Raw genomic sequence first — 26,356 nt, 5'->3', positions numbered from 1 at the left:
CTCGCCAGGTTGGAATTGTATTAGTCTAGTTCCTTTGGAAATAATTTATATTGTTGTTTTACCAAAGTTTATGAATTTAGTAAACATATTTAAAACTCAGTTTATTAATTAAACTAAAGGGTAAATGTTATTCCCAGTAAGTGGAAGTAGTTGTGCTTTTTTTCATATTATACTCAGTTGTCACTCGGGAAAACTTGTTTGTTTTCGATGTAAGCAACAAAACTACATCAATAGTGAATTTTAAAATCTCACTTGTGAAAAAATTTTAATTTTTTACTGCACCATTGTTGACATGGTTGTTTCATTTTCGTTCTTTAAGTGTAAAGTCATTTGTTCTTTATTAAAGCAAAGGATCCCACACAGTTTAATTTAACATTGTTATTCTTTTTTCTAAAGGGATGTGTCGGAAACAAGCATACGGAAATTCCCCAGCCAAGGACTGGACACATTAGAAATTTTAAACATGAGAGACACAATCCATCTATGGACACTTCCTTCTGTGTTGCACTTTCCAGAAATCAAGGAAGCCCGTTTGACCTATCCGTACCATTGCTGCGCTTTTAAGTTTCCCATTGAACATGACCCTGAAGAATACCAACGTCTGCAGTCTCTTCGAAAAGACGTCGACAAAACGTACTGTTCGTCTACCATACCTGATGAGATACCGTTGCACGCCACAATGCCCGCTATTCGCAAAAGTCGACATTTACGCATATCATCTGGAGATGGTTCAGAGGAAACTTCAAGTGGTATGATTGTATTTTATTTCTTTGGATTAAAAGTAAAATAAAATCGTAAATTGAAGTACCGAAATTGAATTTTTTCTTATTATTTGCAAATTGACTAATTTATTCAACAAATAACTGATTCACTGATTCATTCGTTTATTGAATCCCCTATTCTCTAATTCACCTATTAACTGAAAAATTGTTTCTCCATCTTTTTTCTTTTTTGCAGCACTCTAACTTATCGCTCAACCAATTAATCAGTTATTCATTTATTCGTTTACCCATTCACTCGTTCATTTATCCATTTACTTTCTAATTTTTTCATTCGTTCAGTCTACCATTACTTCACTCGATTCATTTCTTCAGTCAATCTGTTTTACACTCATTGGTTTATTCATTCATGTTTCCTGAAGTTCGTAAATTATCACTCTTGCATTCATTCACGTCTTCATTCACCCACTTCTTTGGTTCATCCACTCACTGATGATTAGAAAATGAGATCATTTTCAAGGGATTTATTAAATACTAGGAGGCTTCGCCCCCTGCTCGCTAACGCTCACCAACCCCCGGAACTGCTTTCGCAGTTCATTTCGGATTGCTTCGCAATCCAATGCTCGCTTTGCTCGCTCATTGGATACGCTCTTAACGTCTAGCTTTTGTATACCTTTTTGAATACTGAAGTTCCGAAAACTTTTCACTGTAGAAAATTCTAAACTTGTACATTTCAATATTAATTTGAAATTGCAAACAGTTCACATATTTTTCTTAATCACACTATTCTAAGTTTCAGTTGTTGAGAAAAGTAGCTGTTGTAAGTTTTGTTTCAAAGTCTTTCCCACCAGAGGGCTAAAGCCATGTGTTGTAAAACAGTATGAAATAGTAGTCTGCCACTGAACGCCGGATGTAAAGCATCGGCTTCGATGAAGATAATTTTGCATTTTTAATTCTCTGAAGGGCGCCACCGTAATAATATGGAATTTGTAAAATAAATGTATATATTTTTGATTGTTGATGAAGCCCATCATTTTGTGTTTTCATCAGTGTTCAGAAGCAGAACAACTATAAGTTTTTTATTTTATCACAGAAATATAAAATGTATAAAAAACAAAGAAAAGAGTAAGAAAATGAGTATAGTCATAGAAAAAGTTTAAATTATAATATAGTATTTGTCAGTTAAAATAAAACTTTTTGTTTAAGTCATTTCTAACAATTCAAATTTCTCCGAGGCAATTCTAAAGTATAAATTAAGGTAGTATTGTTAAGTTGAAACACAATATTTTTAGTTTTGATGTCAACAATATAATTCAATTTTTCACAAAAACGATTGTTTCCATTGTTAAATTCAATGTCAACAATTCAAATTTTTCTGAGGCAAACTCTTAACCTCTGAATATTACTTTTTTATGTACACATTTCTAAATGTCAGTATTCAACCACAAAACAACTTAAAATCCTCAAATTTAGCATGAAGTTGAAAAATGTAATGAAAGAGGGTCATAGCAATAAAGAAAGTAGAAGTAAAGTTAGTACTGTAAAATTAAAACAATATTTTTAATCAATGAGCCAAGTTCTTTAAGAAGCAGTTGTAGAAGTAGGTTTTTTTATTTAAAACTTTTTATAAAATTTCTTTAAAAACACAATTGTTAATATGGGCATTTGGCGATACAACACTTATAGAATTGAAGGATTTGTTATGTCAAGCGCTCAGGTATCATAATTTTGATCTAGTTGCGCTTCTATGTCATTTTGATTTATTAAGTTAACTTTCAAAAAATTCTATGGCTGGCAACAGCATTTTTATTTTTTAAGTTGTTTATTTTCATTTCTGTTAGAATTCGTTATTTTTTTAGCGAAATGTTTTTCAACCTAACAGAATTCTTTGCCGACTGATATATGAAGAAAATAAAGTAAATATTTAAGTGTTGTGAAAAGAATTTTATTTAGTTGTACAAAGTACTTCAGCCAAAGTTTGGGAGCCACGTAAGAGAATTATATATATTAGATCAGAAACACATCATTAAAAGGCAGAATGCTTTGATGTTTTCAAAACGTAAACAAAACAAAGCAAACGTTGCCACCGGCGGAAAAGAAATACAGCCAAAATTTGGGAGCCACGTAAGAGAATTATATATAATAGATATTTTTGTTTCAAGCACTCCAATCGTAGGACTACAATTTTTTAAAACCCATGGCATGCGGGATACGAAAGTATCATCTCTCCAGACGACATTATTGATGTTTTTATTAATTTCCCCATTTTCAAACTTCACCAGCACCCCAACAGAGGATCTATTAACATCTACAATTTTATGTTTTATATCGCTCTATACCGTGAATATTGGGTTCAGACTTAATGATATAATACAGGATCCATAAGCTTAAACCACTACTGAAACTTTTTTTTATATGCATTTATTTTGTTTCACTACTGAATTAACTTTTTTAATGGTCATTTAAATTGTTTAAGGATTTATTTAAGTTAAGGGTTGCTCTAAATAATATGAAAGTATATTTTCAGATAATGATATTGTTTATGGTCAAATCGTATACACTCCATCTCCACATTCCAATGAAACTAATGACTGGGAAGAACTAGAAGAATTGTTTAATCAAGAAGGAAACTTTTATCCAATTGTTGGAGACTATTACACGCACAACCACCAAATGAGTGATCATGAAGACTTAGGTATAGAAGGTAAGAAGAATTTAAAATTACAGTGCAAAACAAATGAGTTCAGTAGATTTTCACATTCGAACAAGAAAATGGCATTGAGTGTAGCACAAACAGATATTGAAATCAATATCAGTACATCTATCATGATCTTACCCTGTTCTTCCAGGATGTTCTGGAAAAATAATAGGTAGCTAATAAGCCTATTTTACTCCAGTAGCATTTCTGACAAAAAAAAAAGAATTTTTTTTTAAGAATTAAGAAACTTTTCCAAAGTCAGTAACATTTCAGTCAGAAAACAGACATTGTAATCAATACATCTATCATCAATCTGCATGTATCTGTAATCAGTACATATATCGTAAAATTTAGAAACCTTTCCACTAAAAATCAGCAACTTTACAATTAGTAAACGGAAATTGTGATTAATATCAGTACATCTATCTCAATCATCACTGGAATATTCCTCCAGGATATTCTGGAAAAATAACGGGTAGCTAATAAGCATAATTTATTCCAGCAGCATTTCTTGCAACAACAAGAAAATTAATAATTTAGAAACCTTTCCACTGAAAGTCAGTAGCTTTCCCGGATCTAACCTGACGCCTTTCTCAAGAAAGCCTTTCATTAACGTTTTTAAAGTAAATCAGCAATTTTTAGTTTTGGTTGAGTTTTTCAACAACTCAGCCATACGACATAGTAGCATCCAACCATACAATGTGGCTAAATTGAATTGATCTGGTGGTGTCATCTAGCGAGAAAGATGAATAGTACTTGGTGATGATGAGAAGTGCTGTGGCACAGCCACCCATTTCTGCTTGAGAAAGTGCACGTTTTCCGGCAGTCCAGGTTAACCAATGGAGGACTGTAAGATGTTCAAACTTCTCTTATATATAAGGAGTGGAGGAAATATGAGTAGTCTGTATTGGAAGTTTAAATCCCGATTAGCCAGTCGCTAGAATAACAATTTTTTCCTTTATGTATAATTTCTATAACCAAACTTTATGAAGTTCAGCGGCTTCATGAAATTTCACCATAGAGTTCACAAATTCGTAATTATAACGGGAAATTAATAGATTAAAGTAACGAAACTATCTTAATAAGCATAATTTAATTATAATTGCAAGAAAATATAAAATAAAATTACTGAATAATTGTTGAAAATATAAAATTAAATAATTAAAATATATGTCATACATACTATATCAAGGTGTCATACTAAGAATTTACATTTAATTACTGAAGTCAGTAAATTTTTTTGGCAAAAAGACTTGTTTTTCACAGGAGTTTAATAAAAACATGGAACTGTGCTTGTTGTTGTGGGATTTTTTTATTCGGAATTATTATTTTCCTGCCACTGAACTCAGTAGAGCGGAAGAGTAAATATTGAAGATTCTTTTAATTAACTTTAATTAATTTTTTAAAAAAATTAATTGCTTTCAGACATTTCCTAACCGTGACAAAAACAAAGTCATCACTTTAATGGAATATGTGAGATATATCAGATGTTATTCTTCAATTTTAGCAAGTTGTTTGTAATAAATTAATTTAACCAATTTAGTAATCAGGTTCTTAAGAAATGTAATTCAACTTTGATCATTTTTAGAGTTTTTTAAGAAAAATATCCGCTTTTCGCAATTAACGATAAAAAAAAATTAAAAATAATAAAAAAAATTCCTTTTTATCCAAATCAAATTTTGCTAATTTAAATCATTATGAATATAAATATTAAAAGATTTAAAAACAGAAAAAGAAAAATAGCGAAGAGAAAATCTAAAAATTTAAAAACAGAGAAGAGAAAATCTTCAATAAAAAAAAGTAACAATATAATCATAATTCTATTGCTATAAATTTTCGAGAAAAAATCCGCAGAAGTTGAAAAAATTTTCCTGCTCTATTCCTCCTGAATTACTAAAGAACGCTTATAATTCCTACTTTTTTTAAGTATTATGCTTTCAAACAAAAACTTATTTAAGAATAAAATATAAATTAATTAAAAACTCATGATTTCAGAAGATAATATATATATATATATATATATATATATATATATATATATATATATATATATATACATATATACTGAAAATTCAGCCTGATTTATAGATTTCGCGGAATGTTTAAAAGTCTCAATTTTTGTTTTTGTTTTTCTAGTGTTGTAGTTTCATGTCTAAATTGTTAAACTAAAAAAAATAATTTTCATAAAAGAAAGACAGTGTTTTTTGAAAAATGAAGTAAAAACAAAGGAAAATTTACAATGCATGTTCGATCGTTATGACAATTATCGATAAATTTAAAACAACATTGATATTCATATGGCATTTCAGAATTGATCATAAAACTATGCCAGAAGTGGTCACATGATAATGGACATTGATCACAAAACTATGCCAGAAGTGGTCATATAATCATAGACATTGATCACAGAACTATGCCAGAAGTGGTCATATAATCATAGACATTGATCATAAAATTATGCCAGAAATATCAGAAGTAATGAAGATAAAGTTTGGGCAGTTTTTAACCTTACCAAAATAAATATGCATTTTTTGATTAAGCTATCTATGAACGTTTCAGTTATGAAATTGGCACTTAAATTATTCATCAATCAAATTATTTATTATTAATTATTATTATACAATAACTGTTTGTTGAACACACTCTTACTACAAAATAAACACACTCTTATTACAAAAATTATTCTAAGTATTCCTTATGTAAAGAAATTATTTAAATTAATGAGCCGCAATTTTACTTAAAATTGTCAAAATATACAAAACCTTAGAGTTGAAGATCTCATCGTAAAACCAATTCAAATACCTATGCACAATAGACTCCAGTAATCAATCATGTGTCATAAAACATCATTTTTCGCGTTACGTCAAGAACTGTCAAGTATGTCATTTTTAAATTCATTTAAACACACAAAGCATGAAAAGATGCATGAAACATGAAATTTAAAAGCAGAAGAAGGAATCAACATTTTTAAGAATTAAAAATAATATTATATAATTTCTTATTTTTTGTTGAAAAATAAAATTCTTATTTCTAACTCTTATATTCTTTGCTAACTCACTAATGCTTGACTAACACATAGTAATAATATTATAGGGTAATACAATTCGTTGTCTACAGCTCTTCTCTTTTCTTAGCATTACTAATCTTCTTCGATAGAACATTGATAATTTTCTTAGAACATTAATTATCTTAATAATTTCTTAGCATTAGTAATTATTGTTCGCTATTTATTTTGTAAGAATAATCACGAGAAATCTTTTTTAAAGCAAGGCAATCATCACTTTTTAATTTGAATCCTGATAAGGATAAAGTAGAAAAGCAAAATCGGACATTCATTATAGTACAAACTATAGTACAAATATATAGAAGCCTGAATCAGAGAATGGTATAATTAAGGAAATGGAATTATTAAATTACAACTGAAAACTACATTAGGGCACTTATTGTGGCATAAAAATAAGAACCCCAAATCTGAAAACTGTGCACTGAAAAAATTTCAATCAAGGTAATGATAATATTACAAATAAAAATCTGCATTCCAACAAATATTATGGCAGAAAAATACAAGAAGCCGAAATGGGAGAACAATGGGATAAACAAAATCAAAGAAAGAGACAGACAAAATTCAAATCGGAACATTATATTGTTACAAATAAAAAGCTCAGTGAATCAGAGTACATAGATAAGAAGCTGAAATCAGTGAATAGCACAAGTAAAAAATCCAAATCGGATTATTAATGATGTTGCAAATAATAACGATAAAAAACTGAACTTAACAAATATTTCGGTTGAATTCATTACAGTAATTTATTAATTTCCTTTTTTCTTTACTTACAACTTCCATATTCATATTCAGGTTAGTCTAATGTTAAAAAATCGTTTTAATATTTTTCAGGAGTTTTTACTCGTAAACCTGTGGCAGTTAATTATAGTACAAATATATAGAAGACAGAATCGGAGACTGGTATAATTAAGAAAATTTCAAAGGAATGTAATTATTAAGTTAGAAATAAAATTTATATTCTGATAATTATTGTGGCATAAAAATAAGGAGCCCAAATCTGAAATGCACTTTGAAGAAATTCAAATCACGCTAATGTTAAACATTAAATCCCCCATTCCAACATTCATTAAGGAATAAATATAAGAAGCCGACATTGGAGAACGATATAAAAAAGATTCAAATCGAATTAATTGTTTTGTTACAGAAAATCATTGCGATACATAAATAAGAAGGTTGAATCCGCGAATGGTACAAGTATGAAAATCCAAATCAGAATATTTATTATGTTGCAAATAAAAATCCCAAATCGGACAATCATTGTGGTGCAAATAATAAAATAAAAAATTGAACTAAACAAATATTTCGGCACATTTTATTACAGGAATTATTAAATTTTCTTTCTTCCTTTTTTTAAAAAAATTTACAACTTTCATGTTCCTATTCAGTTTAGTGTAATGTAGAAAAAATTCTTTTTAACATTTTTTTCAGGTGTTTTCCATCCTAAACCTGTGACAGTCAAACCTAATGTGAGAGCAGTTTGTGGAAACTTTGCTCATGATTTTCGTGAAGTAAAGTGCTACCCGGAGCCGGATGCTTTCAATCCTTGTGAAGACGTGATGGGACAGTGGTCCCTGAGAATAGTTGTCTGGGTAGTGGTCTTCCTAGCTATTTTGGGGAATATGGCAGTTCTGGTAGTCATCCTAACGGCACGCTCAACAATGACTGTGTCGAAGTTCCTCATGTGCCATTTAGCCTTTGCCGATTTTTGCATGGGAATATATTTGCTTATGATTGCCAGTATGGATATCAGGACTATGGGAACTTATTTCAATTATGCTATAGAATGGCAGCAGGGTAAGTATCCATGTGCACATAAGTCGTATGCGGTACTTAAATTGCTGTTCTTTTGTTATCAAAGTTGGAGTTATTCCTGTATCCAAGTACCCAGAAAAAAAATCTATACATTTTTCCTACTATGCATATATTTATTGTAAAAATTTTTTATGATAAGATATTTCTGAAATCGTATAATTAACACAAAAATATGGTGGCCACACTAAATTGCTTAAACATGAAGAGCAACTTTAGGTATACTGAGGCGGATTTAAATTATTTTATGAAGTTTTATGAATTATTATACGAGTATGAATCATTAAAATCAATTTAATTTGAGAAGCATCATTAAGTTATTTTCTTCTAAAAAATTGTTTGAAACTCTTTTCCATACTTTAAAATGAATTAAAAGTAGTATAAAAATCTGGTAGTTTCTACTTATTTGTTACAAAAACATGCGTCTAATTAATAATTATTTAAAGAATTCTTTCATTATTTATAAAAACATAGGGTCCAGAGAATGACTTACTGATTTAAAAATTTAAAAAATAGGCAACAAAAGTCAATAGAAGATTATTGTAGAGCTTATTGTAACAGCAGTAAAATTTTTGAACAAAAAATTTGGAGTTTAGTTATAAAAAGTTCTAACAGATGACATTGCAAACCATTGATAGCCAGAGCAATTAATTCTAGCTTTCAATAAAACGTAAAAGGAAGCTGTGGTACCGGAGGTTTAAACTAGGTATTCAATTGAACAACGCGCATGACTGGTATAGGAATATCACAGATTATTCTACAGTCCTACGGCATTTGTATTCTTTTTAAAAATCTATACACAGTACAACGCCATCTCATGTCATCTTATGTAACTAAATTCCAAAATTTCTGTAAAAAAAATTAAAGTTCATTAAATAAGCAATCCGTTTATTTCTTTTCTCTATCACCCTATGTTTCCCAAATTTTTAATTTCATGCGTTAGGAACCTGTACATTTGTATGGGTTTTAAGCTATGTTTGAATATTTTTTTTATGAATTTTACAAGATGATGCCATTCATTATCAATAAATGCTAATCGGTAAAAATGGAATTGAATCTGTAACCACTGTCGTTCACCATAAATATCGTAAAAGTGGCCTATTCTGATTTTTTTTTTCTGACTTTCTCTCTATGGAATATCATAAGTTTGGAAATTTGGAGAAACATTGATCGAAATAAAAACCTCACTTCTGAAAGACCTATTGACCTTGGTTAAAAAAAATTATATGTATATATACATGCAGAAATTATGTGTACAAATGTTTGTGCGAATCTTTGAATCTTTTAAGAATTACTAGTTTTTCTTTTAATCGTACATACAAACCTTCATTTTCACAAAATAGGTAATTGATTTAATTATTTAGAAATTATCAGAGGAGCAGAAGAAATCGAGAGCAAAATGTTTTTTTTTTTAATTTCAGGTTTTAGTGGGCTTTAAGAAAAATTTTCTCTGGCACATCGTTAGAATAGGTAAATGTAGCGAGAAAACAACTTATCAAGCACAAAATAGAAATTAATTAATCACACAGCTATTCCAGTTTTATAAACAAGTACCATTATAAACACATAAATACATATATAGATTATATGCAAGCATTATCGAACATAGTGTAAAATAAATTTAGAAAACGAACATCCTGAACAGCTTTTGATCTAATAATCAGGTTTTAAAGTACTCAGATTCAGTCCTAATAGTTCGAGAATCTTACATCAAATATGCTAATTAATTTGAACACACAATATTTTAAGTAACAGATTGAGACACAGAAACTTACTTTTTTTTTAAGTAAACATGCCTTTTCATCAACGAATTTGGATTCTTGACCCCTCGAAATATGGATGTGCAGCCGCAATATGGAAAATATAGTCAAATAGTTTGGACGGAAGAGCAGTTAGAAATTTGGGACTCTTAATATTAATTTCACTCTTGTCGCAACAAAATATTCAGTCTTTTTACAGGGCTTTTATAAAATCTCTTTAGTTTTTTTTCCGAATTTCTACCACTTTAATTAGCTTGAACTTCACGCTTGCAAATTTCAAAAGTTCATAGACAGCAACAAACAGAATTAATCGCTATATCATTGCCAATGAGAATTTATAGTAATGCAAAATCTTAACATCTTCCCGAATAGTCATAGAATTGAACAGTGAACTGTAGCTTTGTGCTGTATGACTTTTTTAATCATCCTGACGCGTACAAGACGAATTTCTGTCACTTTTTCAAAGCTAAATCGAATTCATCATCAATCAAAAATACTCCGACTAGCTAATAAGCTTAAATTTTAAACGAAGCTCAGTACTTGATGCCAGTAAGAGTTATAATTGCAATCTGAATAACGTAAGCAAAACTTATCACCATCTTACCACTAATCGAAATTTTTAAACACAGTTATGAGCATTTTCTGTAATAGCGTGATGCAGTTTAAGGACAAAATTAAACGAAAAAATATTAAGGAGTAAATATTCAAGTTGAAATAACTTAGGTGCAGAACCATTGCGCTAAGGTGTTTTTTGTCAGTAGCGCCATCTGGTGACATACATTTTCAAACTTTCTCGAGTGCAAAATGTGGCTTTCAAAGCCGAATGCATCAAAATGTATATTGCATTTATCAATTCTTTAGTTATTTTTGGTACACCTGTACAATCTCATATAAACAGAGTAGAAAAACAATTTTACTTAAATTCAATTTTTTCTTTCAGGCCTGGGTTGCCAAATCGCCGGTTTTCTAACTGTATTTTCAAGTGAACTTTCAATTTTTACACTCACTGTTATTACATTGGAGAGATGGTATGCAATCACTTATGCCATCCATCTTAACAGGCGACTACAACTGGGCACTGCGGCAAAAGTCATGAGTCTGGGATGGATGTATGCCTCTGCCATGGCCACACTTCCAGTAATTGGAATAAGCAATTACTCCAAAACATCTATATGCTTGCCCATGGACACTTCCGATACAGTGGATTTGGCTTATGTAATATTTCTGCTGAGTACTAAAGGTTTTGCCTTTTTTCTAATCTGCATATGCTACGCTAAAATGTACCTCTCAATCAGAGTTTCAAGTAAATGTGGAAATAGAGACGAACCTGATATACACGCACACAGGTAAATAGAAAGTTGATTTTTATTTATAAAATTGAGTTATAAGTTTATCTAAAAGGTACTCTTTATTGTTAATTCTGTTGCAAGTTATGAAAAAACAATTATTCCTATGGAGAGAGCCTGTTTGTATAAGTGCAAGCTAAATGGATGACAAGTTCCCAGCGCAACTCGCCAACTCTTAAAATGACGTAGCACGGCTTTTTTTTTAATTTTTTTTTTATTTGTTTGCTTTCTCTAATCATGCGAATTGAAAAAAACGAAACTTTAAAATAAAAACTGTTGTTTTCTTTTGTAGCCTATAAAATTAGAGAGTTGCATCATATTTAAATTATACTTTGTGTTCGCATTAAAGAAACTGATAAAAGAATGATAAATATTTTTTCTTGCAGGCGATTTTCTTCTACAGCGAAACAAAAGTCAAAATTATTTATCTCGCATTTGATTTTTTAAGAGCATGCCAGCATAAGATGCACCATTTTTAGTTGTCAAATCAAATCCAAAGGACTTGCAGCGTCGTATAGTTATTTCTTTTTCAAGAACGAATAACCTTATTTATCAAAATGTGTCGCCATGTCTAGGATTCCAGTTACAAAATAAAGCTATAACCTTTTATTATGAATTTAATGATATGTATGGTAAAATATGTCTGACATGTTTAATTTTTGAAAGCTATTATATTGTTTCTGAAAGTATATTCGTATAATTTGATATAATGGCATATATAGACTTAGGTACGCCTCCCTGCAAGATTTATAAATGTGCCCTATCTTAAGCTCAACTTAAATTTTTATATAAAACAAAAACAATGTGATGATACATTCGAGTATTTATGTTCATTCACTTTATTTTAATTTATAAATTTTATTTTAATTATTTTAATTTTTATTAATAAGGAATTAATAAATGCGATGGAAAGGCGAATTTCAGAAAAGTACTAAATTGAAACACTGTATGCACTTAACAACTTATCACATTTAAATGAAATTGATCTTAATAATTCGAGAAAATTATTCACTTTATTGTAAGTATCTATTCAAAGTTTAATTAAGGGTAATTATTATTTAAAAAGTTAATTAAAAATATATTATAAAAGAAAAAAAAATATTGTAATTCATATAATAGAAGTGCACAACCTTTTAAGGGCCGCATGCCCAAGTATCTAGACAATTATGATAATTTTAATAAAAATAATGAACATCAGTGTTTCAGACTCAATTCTTTTTATAACTCAGCTTAGTAAAATATTTGCATAATGTTAAATTCTTTTATATAATTGAAATTGTTGTTATCTTTTTTTTCCTCTTTTTTCATCAGTCAACTTAGTAATATATTTGCATAAAATTTATTTCTTTTAAATGTTAAAATTCATTTAAAACTGAAAAATACCAAACTTATGCTTTTCAAAAATAAAATTCTTTCGTATCAAAAAACAAATTATTCAACAGACGAGGGAAAAAGCGACGGGAAACAGGTCAGGTATTCATATTGCATAATGCAAAAGTTTATTTTAAGCAAATGAAGTCTAATGTTCTTATATGAAAGTAAAAAATGAAATAAAAATAGATAACTATTTAATTGAGCAACATAAATGCGAATTATATTTTAATTACAGAAATTGTATAGATGTAAAATGAATTAAAATAAAGCTATAAAATTATAGTTCTAAATAAGATTCCACATTCAGTTGAGATCCAATTTAGTTTATTTTTTACCTGTAGGGCATTTATATATTTAGTGAATTGTAAGAGGTTTTATGAATTTTAAATCTTAAAATGGCTTTTTAAACTCCTTTTTAAGCTACAAAAAATTCGAAACAAAGTTCAAAAACAGTAAATAGTTTAAGAAACTCACGTCGAATTTCACGTGTTACAATAATATTGTATTAAAAATATTGATATTTTTAAAAAAAATGTGAAAATATCTCATCGCAATTAAAAAAAAGAAAAAGACGATTAAAAAATATATCTTGGATTGACGATGAAATTGGCACAAATAAGGCAAGTCAAAAAAGATGATTAAACTGCCTGATTAGAAAATAACAAGCCATTATAATGCCAAATTAAAAATATCAAAGTTTCGAAATTCCAATGAAAAGCCGAGTTATAAGAGTTGAAAAAACGATTGAAAAAAAGACTCTTAGATTTACGATTCCTCTTAGATTTGTGTACCCTTTATTTGCCGCACAAATAAAGGAGATATTTCATATTAAAATAATCGGGATTTAAAAAATCGTGTGGAAATGTGCAGCAATAAGTGCTGAAAAAACAATAGCAAAAAATTCTCAGAGAAACGATACGATACTTAGAACAACGAGCAAGTTATATGTCAAACTTAGATATACGTGCTTAAGAAACGATACAAATAGTACTCTGAGAAATAGGGTACTTAGAAAGTAGTACGATAATATTTACACAAATAAAGCACGTCAAAAGTTATCACTATTTACACAATTCGAAACTCGAGAGCGGTTATAATGTACGTATTAAAAAGATCGGGATTTTAAAAAACGCCTGAAAATCCGATAATTACCTCTTGAAACACGATCAAAAAGTCGATAAACTGGACACAAATAAAGAACTTTAAAAGTCAAATGAAGAACTAAAATTCGAAATTCACGTATCATAATTTTGTCAAAATAAAAATATTGGGATTTTTAAAATTCGATGCGATAACCATAAAAAAAACTACATTAATTTACTACAATTTACTATTAATTACTATTAATATTAATTTACTATTATATTAATTTATTAATATAATAGTTATTACTATTATATTAACTATATTAATTTACTATTAATAAACTACATTAATTAGAAACTACATCATTACTATTTGCATAGATTTGTCTCATTAAAAAATGCGCAATTCAAAATTTCCAATAATAATTTTTTTTTATTATATTGAGGTGCTGCTGTGGGCCTCATAACAGAAGCTGGCGGCTCACAAATTGTGCACCCCTATCATAGGTATTATTTCGGGATTTTGTGCCCTCGAACCACATGTGACCCCCCCCCCCGGCCACTGCGGGGATGTTATTTACTCCACAGATTTGATAAGGATATAAAACGAAACTATAAGCAGTAGCAGTTGATTACTTTCTTGTACTGCAATGGTCTTTTCTTAACTTGCAACGGAATATAGGAAAATCGATAATATTTTACTGATTACGGAAATTCCAGACTGATTGCTAAAGCTTCTTATGTCTGTTATCACAATCTTAATAAGCATATGATTTTGAAAACAGCTGCTCTTATTCCAAAATGCAACTGATTAGAAAGAAATTTTTCAGCTCTTTCAAAACACGGGAATTTATTCATACTGAATAATTCATCTAGTATCGGCAGAAAATACCTAGACCGCTTTGTTTAATTTTGTTCAATCTAATCTTTAAATTTGAAAGTTTTTTTTTATATTTATAGATTTTTTTTTTAAATTATAATTTTTGTAATCGTGATTATTCTAGGACTTCATCAAATTGCTTCTTCTTCTTGCTTAAAAATTCCACACATAATTGAGTTATTTAAAAAAAAAAAACGTTTTTTAATCATGCTAACAAAATATATCGGAAATATTCTTCTTTAAACTGAGGATATAATATCGAGTTATTCCATAGGAAAAATAGAGTCGTTTTGTTTTTTAAGTTTTATTAAAAGAAAAATTGTCATTTAAGTTTAATTTGTTGGGCAAACAAAGCAGAACAAGCATTTTAGAATTTACTGAATATTTTTTATTTAAACAACAAAGCTTTTACGCATATTCCAAGAATAAGAATATTCCGATGTAATATTAAAGATGTAAAATTCCGATGTAATATTAAAGATGTAAAATTCCGATGTAATATTAAAGATGTAAAATTCCGATGTAATATGTTAAAATGCAATAATCTGAGTACATTTTTCGATTTCCGTTGTAATTTTTAAAAATTATTTTAAGCTTTCGTTAAAATTCAAAACTTCTATCTGTTGATCAATTGCACGTACATGCGACCCAACAAATAAAATTTAGAAAACAGGATAGACTTTAAAATAAAATTTTCTTTTCCTCTCTTATTATATTGCAATGACATTTTAGGTTTAATTGAAAATTTCTATATTAACGAAAAAGTATTAACTAAACACTGTCTGTCTTTAAAATAAAATGAAACTTTAAATATAAAAAACTTGAAAAATTTCAAATATGAAATTTCAGTGCAAATTCATTGGTGACAAAAAAGTTTCTGTTCATTTCGATTTTCATTGACTGCTATTTATTTATAAATAAATCAGCACATTCGTCTTATTTTTTAATTCAAATACTCTGAACTATATATGTGTCCTAAGCTATTTCACCAAAAAGAATTGTGGTAGTCTTACAATTTTTTAACTAGATAATTTATCAGCCAAACTACAGATATAAATACGCTAATGAATGAAAAATAAAGATTTGAGGCACATTTCTTACAATTAAGAAAATTTGAGATGCTTGTGGAACTGTACAACATTTCAAAATTATGCCCCTATCACACTTTTATGACGCACAGTGTCTTTTTTTCTTTGTCATTTCACTAAATTCTAATTATTAAAACAAAAATTAGCGAATGTATTTTGTTTTGTTTTTTTTAATTTCTATTTTTGTTGGTAAAATAACTCTCTAATGATTTAATCACCTCTAAACATGCCTCTCTTTTTACCATGATCTAAGTATTCTCTATTTAACCTTATGTTGTTAATTTTGTAGGACTGTACGCTCTGATCTCTCAGTCGCCAAACGTATGGCTATGCTGGTATTCACAGACTTCGCTTGCTGGGCTCCAATAGCATTCTTTGGTTTAACTGCAGTAGCTGGCTGGCCTCTGATTAATGTAACAAAATCAAAAATACTTTTAGTTTTCTTTTATCCACTGAACTCTTGTTCCAATCCATTTCTGTACGCAATTCTGACCAAACAATATCGCCGAGACGCCTTGGCATTGTTCTCTCGGTGGAGGATTTGTCGAAAAAACTCGTGCGTGCATGGAAGAACACTTTCTACCAATACACACCAACACCAAAGAAGAATATCGTCTGTTAAAGCTCTCTATAGAACTTCAATGGCTTCTGACAAAAATTTCCGCCAACAAGTAAGTTTAATTTATAATTCTCTTTAGTACAAAAATCGGTTGCTGGTTGCCACGGTGTAGTTACTGTCGCCTGATACTTAATATAAAAGTAAAATACAGAGAGGTAACTTAACAATCCGAAACATGCTGTCTCCAAGTAATTTTACAATTTTGTAGGCCTTCACCAGAAATTCACTGTTGCTTAGCCACATTTATTAGAGGCAGAATTTGTTAAATAGATCTTCAGAGAATTTTTTTTTAAATCTTTAGAATCTTTAAAAACATAAAAAAGACGACGATTAATAATTTTTCTCACTGAAATCTCGTCTTGTTTTAAAAGTTTTTAGGGTACTTTAATCTAACATGTGCTGTCAGCTAGTCATAACATCATCAGAGTACTTTCAAAATGTCACTTAACATGTTAACCACTAAATTCCACAACTTTGATAATTAAGATGAAATTTTTGTTAAATAATCCCAGTGTTATCTGCCTTTTGTTTTAGCGTTAAGAGGTTCAAAGCTTTTTCAAATTGTCTCTTAACATGTTAAATACTAAGCTCCACAAAATTTAGCTTGTAACGGGAATGAAATAAACTTCATTAATTCTGATGAAATTCTTGTAAATAGTGACAATTATATTTGTTCTAATTTTTAGAGTTGAGGTGCTCAGAAAATTTCAAAAATTTCACTTAACGTTTTAACCTTTAAACTCTATAATTATCAGATTATATAGAGAATAAGAGAAAATTCTGAAACTCATTGTGACTTTGGTAAGGCTATGTCTATGTCATATAAGACTATGTCATGTATAACGCTTTTTAGTAAAGCATTTGTTAACAGTGTTAGGAGCTGGTATTTTATAGCGTTAACGAGCTTTAAGTGTAGTAAATAGACGATAAAAAGAAACCAAATTCACATGAATTTACATTATTAGAAGTCATAAATTTAAAAAAATCAGAAATTTTTTCTCGTGCACTTTTTACAGTAAAGGAAAAAAATCAACTATTTATAAAGTCTTTTTTTCTTCTTTTTTTTGTGGTAAATAATAAAACTACGAGCACAGGTAAGAAATATTAATAAGTTGAGTAATATTATTAAGTTCATAAAATTTTGCAATTATTAGATAAAATGGTAAAAAATGTTGAAATGATAATTTTTTCCATGTTTAATTTTTTTCCTTATTTATTGATGATTTTTGGAGAACAATTTGCAGTTGGCATGGCACAACCCAAATATTTATTTAGTTTTAAGTCTTAATGTTTCAAGAGCATCACATTACGACACTGCTTGCAATAAACAGTTTTAAACAAAAAAAATTAACATTTATTTTGTTTTTCAAATTTTATAAGCTAAACAAAATGAGATATAGTCTTGGAATATATAATCAGAACTACAATAATCCACTCTTCAGAGCACGAAAACTCTAAACTGACTCTCTTCTGTGCAGCAAAATATCCACACAAAAAAGTTTCAATTTTATTGCCGAGAAACAATTTTGACTAATTATTATGCTTTGCTCATAAACATTCTTATTTTATGGTATTAAAAATGTTAATGCATTTTTTGGTATACATTTGGATATATTTATTATGCAAAAGCGTTATATATGAGGACACATAAAAGCAAAATATATAAATCTACTGGGTCTGGATAAAACACAGATTGTTTTATTATCATATCATATTTTCCTGGTTCGAACTTTCCTCTGACTATCTTCTCTGACTCAAACGTCGAATCGGTTGTTCAACTTCTCGACAAATCTTTAGCAATCAGATCTCAATCACAACTTTTATAGGCAGAAATTGGATAGCATGTTCTTAGTTTACCCCAGGCAAATATTATGGCACAAATGAGAAGATATGTCGTTTCAGTCTTTCACATAAATAAACCAATTACCCTGGAGTACAAGTCCACTGTGATTACCATAATACCTCTCGGAACAAAATAACTTATTTGTATTTAATCGCCTGATTGTAGAAAAAAAAAGAATAAATGATTATAGTGGAAAGAGGTATTAAATTTTCATGATCCATTAAGTCAAATATGAAGCGAAAAAATTAAACTATGTTTTACTTTGTAATCTAATTGGTGTAGCGAAATATAATATTGTTAATGAGGTGTAACATAACAGAATGAGGTGTAACATTATTTTAGCACAAAGGTCGTCCACTTGTGTATTTATAATATTGAGTTATTCGGAAAGTAATTTCGTTTTTTGCCAACAGAGGGCTTAATTATATTTTATCACAGCATACTTCACGCTTAAGCCACACAATCATTATATATTTTAACAGCTGATATAGCAGGGTTTACTTGTGAAAAAGTTCGATTGATTCTGCGCAGTAGCTTTTGATGGTTGCGCTTTCAAATATGAAAAGTGAAAAACGGAATTTTCAGCATATTTTACTTTTTTACTATTGAGAAGGTAATAATGCTTTTCAAGAAAGAAAATAATTATCCGATGTGTATGGAGAAGATGCATTTAAAATATCTCAGTGCCAAAACTGGTTCACAAAATTTCAATTACGATGCACGGAGATGCTCCGCGCCAATTTAATCGATGAAGACACAATAAAGGCATTAAATAATGCAAACCAGCGAATAACAACTTGTGAGATCACTGAAAGAATAAATTTATATAATTTAACCGTTAATGATTATTTAAAAAGCCTATTTAATTTCAAAACTTGAGATATGAATTCCTCATGTTCTTGCAGAAATTTGCTTCTTTGTATAGACATCTGTTATTTCCTTTTCAATCGTAAAAAAAACAAATGATCCATTTTTAAAAATCATCATTGTAATAGAATAATGGGTAGTCTACAATAATGTTACGGTCTCTTCAAAATTTAGACGGTTAAACCTTAACTTCATATAAATAGGACAAAACTCACCTGGCTCAGTTTTTTGCCAACAAGAACAAACATTTTATGCGCGTGGAATCATTCTACTCTGCCAGAAAGATAGCAAAAAGTTTTGGTCCATAATGGGCAATATACGATTCAATAAAATATTTATTGACGATAAGAAAATTGCTTTCCGTTTTCATTAAGAAAAAAAACGAAATTAATTTCCGATCAACTTTTTGATTCAAAAAACGCTCGAGATTTTTAGGCTTTTAATGTGCTGTACTTATTCAATTTACAAAATTTATTACCGTACAATATTATTGTACGATATTCAATGAATACGTATCATTACAGGCAGCAGGAACCCATAGTAGCAGTAGCTCAAAACGTCGTTTGAGGGGAATGGTGAATAGCTTACCAAATGCTGAGGAGTTCTATGCACATGAGCACAAATCATCCACTTTCTTTCCTGAGAATTTTCCTAAGGAAGGTAGGTTATTTTAACTGATACTGAAATCAGAAACAGATATCATTTTTCTAAGATGTTCCTGTTTGCACTTTTACAAGTTGATTATTGATAAAAGAGATGCATATGAAAATATGAGCAGATTTAAACTTATTCGTAATTAATTTTATTTTATAACCGCTGGTCTGATTCTGAGTTTACGACAATCAGTATTCAAATCCGTAGCCTTATAATTTTATTCCTAATACAAATGACAAGGGAACTCCTAGATCAAACATTACGACAAACTAACCTTCAGGGAGGACTTTTTGATTGAACTGCCATCATGTGGGTTACATGAAGAGGAAAACCTCCCACGTTTAGCCCAACAACAAGGATTTTATAACCCATCATTACCACTGAGGTATTTTATGCAATTAATGCTGTTAGAGCAAGCCAGGAGCAGATTTCGCATCGACCAGTCAACGCACGGATTCGAACCTGGGTCACCTCATAGAGAGGCGAGAGCTCTATTCCCTGAGCTGCCGTGGCTCAAATTTGTAATTAATTCTGTATATCACTTGCTTCTATGAATTATATATGTACAAAATTAATGGTTAGTGTTTTCATAATGCAACCAGGTAACCACTCACCCAGTCTATTTGTTTTTATTAAGTTTACGTTAATTTTTAAATACCCTCAGAATTAATTGCTACACGACATTTATAAATTTAACATATCTACAGAATTCTCTATAGATGATTTTTGAGATAAATTATCCTTCTTATAAGCAATTGCCGTTTTTCCGAGTAGCAAAAAAAGAATTTATCATTGCGACTTATCAAATGCAGAAACTTGATAAAGATAAGACTTGCAGATGAGATCTTGTGCATATCATAATCTAAACTGATCTAAATTTATCGGAAGGTTCGAGACTCATTGAAGCATCGAGGTAAAAGTGGTTTTTCTTCCATTGAAACTCAATTACGATTTAGTCTCGAAGGTTTCTACAGTATGACAATCACCGTTCCAATATTTGCATCAAAAGTTTTGGTTTAAAGCTTCACGTACTCCTGTTTTATCCGAAACAGTTTAAAAAGAACACCTTTGTACAAATTCACTTTCTCTTCTTCATTGTGTGACATTAAGTAAATGTATTTCGCAACATGTGGTGAAGAGACTTCCCGAACAACTTACAATGGGTACTCTCTCGGGATAGAAACTTACTCTGGGTTTGAGACTGTCTGTTTTTGAGAATCTGAAATGTTATGATTAAGCTATAAATGTCGCCGCTTGTGTTCGTCTTAATAATAAACAGGTTTAAATGTCTTTCAACACATTGTGTTTAGTTAAGCCACTATTAACTTAAAGGTAAGATAAACAGCGCAATCGTTAATTTCAACGTGAAAAAATGTCCTTTCGATGAAAGTATGTGCTTGTTTTTCTTATATATTTTCGGTAAAGATAATGAATCTACTGTCATTTTTTGTTTAACCACGCATCATTTCCCTAAAAATTAGCATTATCTTGGCTATTTCACATAGTTCAAAAGTACCACATAACAACTTGCTAGCAAAGAAAAGGTGCTTGGGAGTAGGTCGTTCGCCAACTTAGCAACCATTTTGCTTATCTTAACGACATCTTTGCAGCAGACTGTATTCACCATCCGAGAATTTCAAGACTCTACATGCATTAGAAAGCGAAATACTTTTTTTAATGGCATGCAGTGAACTTCTACGTTCTTCACCTATGAAGATGCCGGAAGTGTTACTCATTTAACGTTACCCAGCTGCCACCTGTGAACCTAAGTCACGGAGGCGAGCAACATAACCCACGCCACACTGCCACAGATACCCGTTTCATAGGGTGGGCAACATTCACACATCACACAATAAAGAACAACACACAGAGAGAAACATCCATGCCCTTAGCGGGATTCGAACCCGCAGCCACTGGCTTCACAGTCAGACACGCTGACCGCTCGGTCACCTGGCCGGCGCGAAATACTTATCAGAGAATTTCCTTGGAACTTGACGAGAAGCTCCTACAATGAGGGTATGAGGTGGAACATTTTGGTTTTTACATACGAATCAATCACTCTCTGTTTATACAGACTCACTTAGTTTTATATGAAAGAGGAAAAAAAGGTTCAAACTTGTTCCAGAGAGCTATCCGGGAAAGATATTATTAAGAATTAAGGACTACTTCAAATTTAATAGTTTGTATTTATATTTATAATGCATGTTTTTTGTTGGAAAACTTTATGTTTTAAAACAAATTCATTTATAAAACAGGCATGGCAGCTGTTCACAAAGGCTCTCCACACCCAATAAAAAGCAGCTTCACTAAGGTCAACAACCCGGATCAACAACTTATTTTAAGAAGAGTTTTAGACTTTCCCAATTCAAACTCAGCATCTCACTCTACACTTCATCTAAACTCGGGAGACCACACCACTGATACCACAACAGATGGTGGCCAAGTATCTTGCGACGAGGATGGACAAGTCAGCACTAAGGATACCGCGGTCTAAACATCCATTATTTCAAGAAATCAGACTATTGCATTTCTTGCAGAAAACATTAATGCAAATAGACTTGGACATTTTAACGAATTTTACTAGATTGAATTTCTATGAGTTAACTAAAACCCATTTCTGATCTATCCAGCCTATTACTCCTTCGATTAATAAGCTGTCAAATATTTTAAAACTTTTCAAATACGTCAATGAAAAGTAAGAGATATTATAAGAACTCCTTGTACCTATATTTTCTTAACTCATTTTTTTGGAGATCTGTAAAGGAGAGATCTTTCAGAATTTTGACTAAAGCGTTTAAATTTCTACGGAAACTCTATTCCTCATAAAAATACGTTAATCGTTTCTTGATAGCGTCAAATAGATTTTATTTCCAATAAGAATGCATAGTCTATCGAAATTTTAATGACATAAACTAATAAATACAAAGTTTTTTTTTAAAATAGCAAAACTAAAAAGTTAAAAAAAAAATGTTTTTCAAATGAAAAAAGAAAACTTTTTGAAATCGAAGGAATTTGCCTTTTTTCGAAAGCTTTACGCTAATTTTTCAATAAAACTGCTATTGACACCTAAAGTTTCCTATCATATTTTGAAGTGATCTGCATTTTTAGGATTGCTTCAAGATTTTTTGATTCTTCAACATTTTTATGTTTTTTAAACTCAGCCTAGTAGTTATCAAAAGTTTACAAATTTCCCTGCACATTTTTTGTTTTAGAAGTAGAGTTATTTTCTCCTTTTTAGTCTACTTAAAAAAAAACATTGTTTTTTAAGCGAAAATTATTTTATATATTGCTTTCAACGGACAAAAACATTTTTTTTTTGTATATTTTTCAAATAAAGTTCAACCCACGAAGTGAATAAAAATCGTTTTTCCACCCTATTAATATGCCACGAATTGTTGAAAGAGTTAATTTATATACCCTTTGGCTCCCAAATGGTGTTCCACGGAACCCTTGAGTACCTTGATGGAATAAAATTGGCTCCGCGAGGCCCTTCTTTTTACAGCCAGTGATGAATATTGAAACCTCTGATTTAGAACCTATAATTCATAATTTATTTAATCTTTTGGTTGCCTTTGTTCATAAAGTGGCTGTTATAAATACCCCGGATCTCTTCATGCATTTAGGCTAGTTTTTAAAATTTTCATTCCACCTCCTTACAAGCTTACTCAGATTTAGCCTAGCATTTTTATTTCGACCTCTCATACCTATTAATTTTTGACCCTGATGTATGTTATTTTATTTTTATAAAATATATACTACGACACATTTTATTAAATGTCTTGTGTTACCATAAAATATATACTAAGGGCAAATCTGTCATTTTGTGTTGAACACAATAAAGATTAAGGAATTACTTTATGGAGCTCTTAGGGGTAGGTTGTTTAAGAGAAAGGAATAAAAATTGTACTCTTTGACGCAAATTTTTTATTTCACTGATTTTTAATTTTTTTTCAATATTTTGTACTGATTTTGATCAAAATAAGTGAAAAATAATATATAGTTAATAGAATACAGAAAAATAATAGTTATAGAAAAATAATATATAGTTTAATAATTTAGGGTTATGGTCTTTTCGGATTTTATGTTTTAGTACACGTATAATTCTGATAATCTAACAGATTTTTTGATAATTATTAGACTGCTTTATAATAAAAAATACCAAAATAAAAAATAATATCCCATCTATGTCAAAGGGTAAGAGGTATGAGTTTAAAACCATCAGTGTTCAAACGAATATCCAGCTTCAATCGTTATATTATAAAGACAGAACTCCAAAAATTTTAAATGATAACTCAACTTTTCTTTGAAATATGATCCTCATTGTAAAAAACGTTATTAAGATATTTTAGTTTGCATAGCGATATTTTTGCATGAATTTTGCATTTTGTATTGATAGACAAAATTGAAGAAAATAACGAATCTGTTCAACAGGGCTGCATCAATGGCAGGTCGAGTAATGATAATTTACTCTTTTCTTCATTTTACGCCCAGCGTCGCCGTTTTCCAAGCTGGAAACATAGATCTGAATTTTGGATTTATTATTGTGAGAATCATATTTTGGTGGATAAAAAGATATTGCTATTTAAAAATTTAAAAATTCGTATCGGCGACAACTGTATCATACTCTCAAGCAAAATTTTACTCAGAATTCTATTCATATTTTATTTAAACTCTGTAAATTGTTTTTTAAGTTTGTTTATATTTTATAATTTTTTTTCCTTGAACGGTATGTGCATGACGGAGGTAAATTTTCAACATATTTAAAAACCCAGTGAGATGCACAAAATTATTTGCAGTTTTGCTTACAAATTAATAATTTTCAGTAAATAATATTTATTTAAAATAAAATAAATAATTATTTTGAAGCTCTTTTTGCGATGTACATACATTATTTAACATTTATGTGTTATGTTATGTGTTTATTAATACTTGAAGAAACTTTGTTCTAACGAAATAGAGCCCATGAAGTACAACATGAGGAACTTTTTAAAAATAATATAACTTAACGAATATAGCTTCAAATAATGTAGGTTTTAGTAATCCATGTCAAAAAAGTGCTATTTTTACCTTTTTTGAAAAGGTAAACATGGGAACGCAAAGGTGCTCTTAATGTTTTAATTCTATGTATATTGTAGAGGAAAGTCTTCGTGATATTTTAAATGAAACATTAATTTTTTTGTTATTGACCTTGTTGTTGCTCTTCAAATGATTTCTTATTAGTAATAAATTATTAATATTAAAAATATATAATTTTTGACCACTGTCTTCGGAAACTATTGTAGGCTTCTTCTCCCTTTATATTTTGAGGGATAAATCTAACGAGGAAAAAAAATATGTTTAATAAGAGGCAATACACTCCTTGGGTCTGATTTTGTAATTGATAATACCTCACGATATTTTAAGATTCAAAAAAAATTTAACACCTTTAAAATAATAACCTCGAACCATTAAGATGTCATCGTGAGAATTAAATAATTAAACCAAAAATTATTAAATGTTTGTAACTTCGTAGAATGTTTGAAAAAAATGAATTATTTCCATAGTTATATTTTGAACAATTTTAATTGTAAACATAATTGTAAACACATTTAAAAGTAAGCTATGGAGCTGTGATATTGGAATGACGAAATTATAGAAAAAAATTCAAGGGTTTGGTGCAATATGATAATATGTCAAGTATTCAAATTTAACAAAAGAGTGTTTTGAGTGAAAAACACTATAATCTCCATGAAAGTTTAAGTGTTGTGATGTTATCAGGTGAAAATTTCATGAACATAAAAATATTTTTTAACACTATTTTAAAATACACTAAAAATCCAAAAGGGTTAACAGTGTAAAGGATTTGATTGGAAAACAGTCAACATATTAATAAAGTAAGCTTTTGAAAAAGACTATTTTTTGAAAAGCATCAATCCTTATAAATTCCAATTAAAATAGGATAGGCTTTTCAGGTTTAAAAAGTGTTATTTAATAGCCAAATTTTTAATTTATCAAAATCAAGCTTTATTCCTTAATTGCATAAAATTTATTCTCAATTTGCATATTACTTAAAAAAATTTAACACCAAAATGTGAGCTTTCTTAAAAATACTTGATGATTTATCACCGTCCTCGAATATTATTATTGTACTGTATATAAATATGTGTTGTACATGTTTTTATCGTCATTTGTGGAAGTAATCAAATAAAACATAAAATATCTTATGATAATTGTTTTTATTACAAAATATAGTTTCACTCTTCTTACGTTATTTTTTAAACATCGCATGAAGCTATGACTACAGACATTAGTGTTCAACAGTCATTTTGAGATAAATAAAGGAAGAGTAAAACACATAAAATTATAAATATGTTTCACAAAAGAAAACTAGAAAGAAAAATGCTTCATTCTTTCGCTGTTGCTGAGGCTCCGTAATAATGACATTACAATACTCGAAAACGTAAGTTTTTCAAGCGGTACGAACAAGAAACTTCGAAAAAAGTTTTACTTTCAATTGTTTTTCAATGTTTTTAAAGAGGTGCTTTTCAAGTTTATGAAATTTACTCAAGTC

The 26,356-nt window shown here is 29.6% G+C and overlaps 1 protein-coding gene across 1 annotated transcript in view; it reads left to right on the top strand.

Moving 5' to 3' along the window:
- Positions 1 to 25,976, top strand: part of LOC107439628 (lutropin-choriogonadotropic hormone receptor) — a 42,505-nt gene extending 16,529 nt beyond the window's left edge. The window contains exons 5-11 of the mRNA XM_021147262.4: positions 397 to 749; positions 3,247 to 3,423; positions 7,910 to 8,275; positions 10,991 to 11,396; positions 16,113 to 16,494; positions 19,677 to 19,812; positions 22,062 to 25,976. Of these exons, the coding sequence (XP_021002921.4) occupies positions 397 to 749; positions 3,247 to 3,423; positions 7,910 to 8,275; positions 10,991 to 11,396; positions 16,113 to 16,494; positions 19,677 to 19,812; positions 22,062 to 22,300 (2,059 nt within the window). The 3' untranslated portion in view covers positions 22,301 to 25,976. The remainder of the gene's footprint in view (positions 1 to 396; positions 750 to 3,246; positions 3,424 to 7,909; positions 8,276 to 10,990; positions 11,397 to 16,112; positions 16,495 to 19,676; positions 19,813 to 22,061) is intronic.
- Positions 25,977 to 26,356: the final 380 nt, after the last annotated feature.

The sequence above is a fragment of the Parasteatoda tepidariorum genome, chromosome 1 (genome assembly GCF_982258835.1).
Source record: "Parasteatoda tepidariorum strain Cologne lab strain chromosome 1, Ptep-v5.0, whole genome shotgun sequence".
NCBI classification, from domain to species: domain Eukaryota; kingdom Metazoa; phylum Arthropoda; class Arachnida; order Araneae; family Theridiidae; genus Parasteatoda; species Parasteatoda tepidariorum.
The sequence above is the reverse complement of the archived record's forward strand: the minus strand, read 5'-3'. Positions and strand labels throughout refer to the sequence as shown.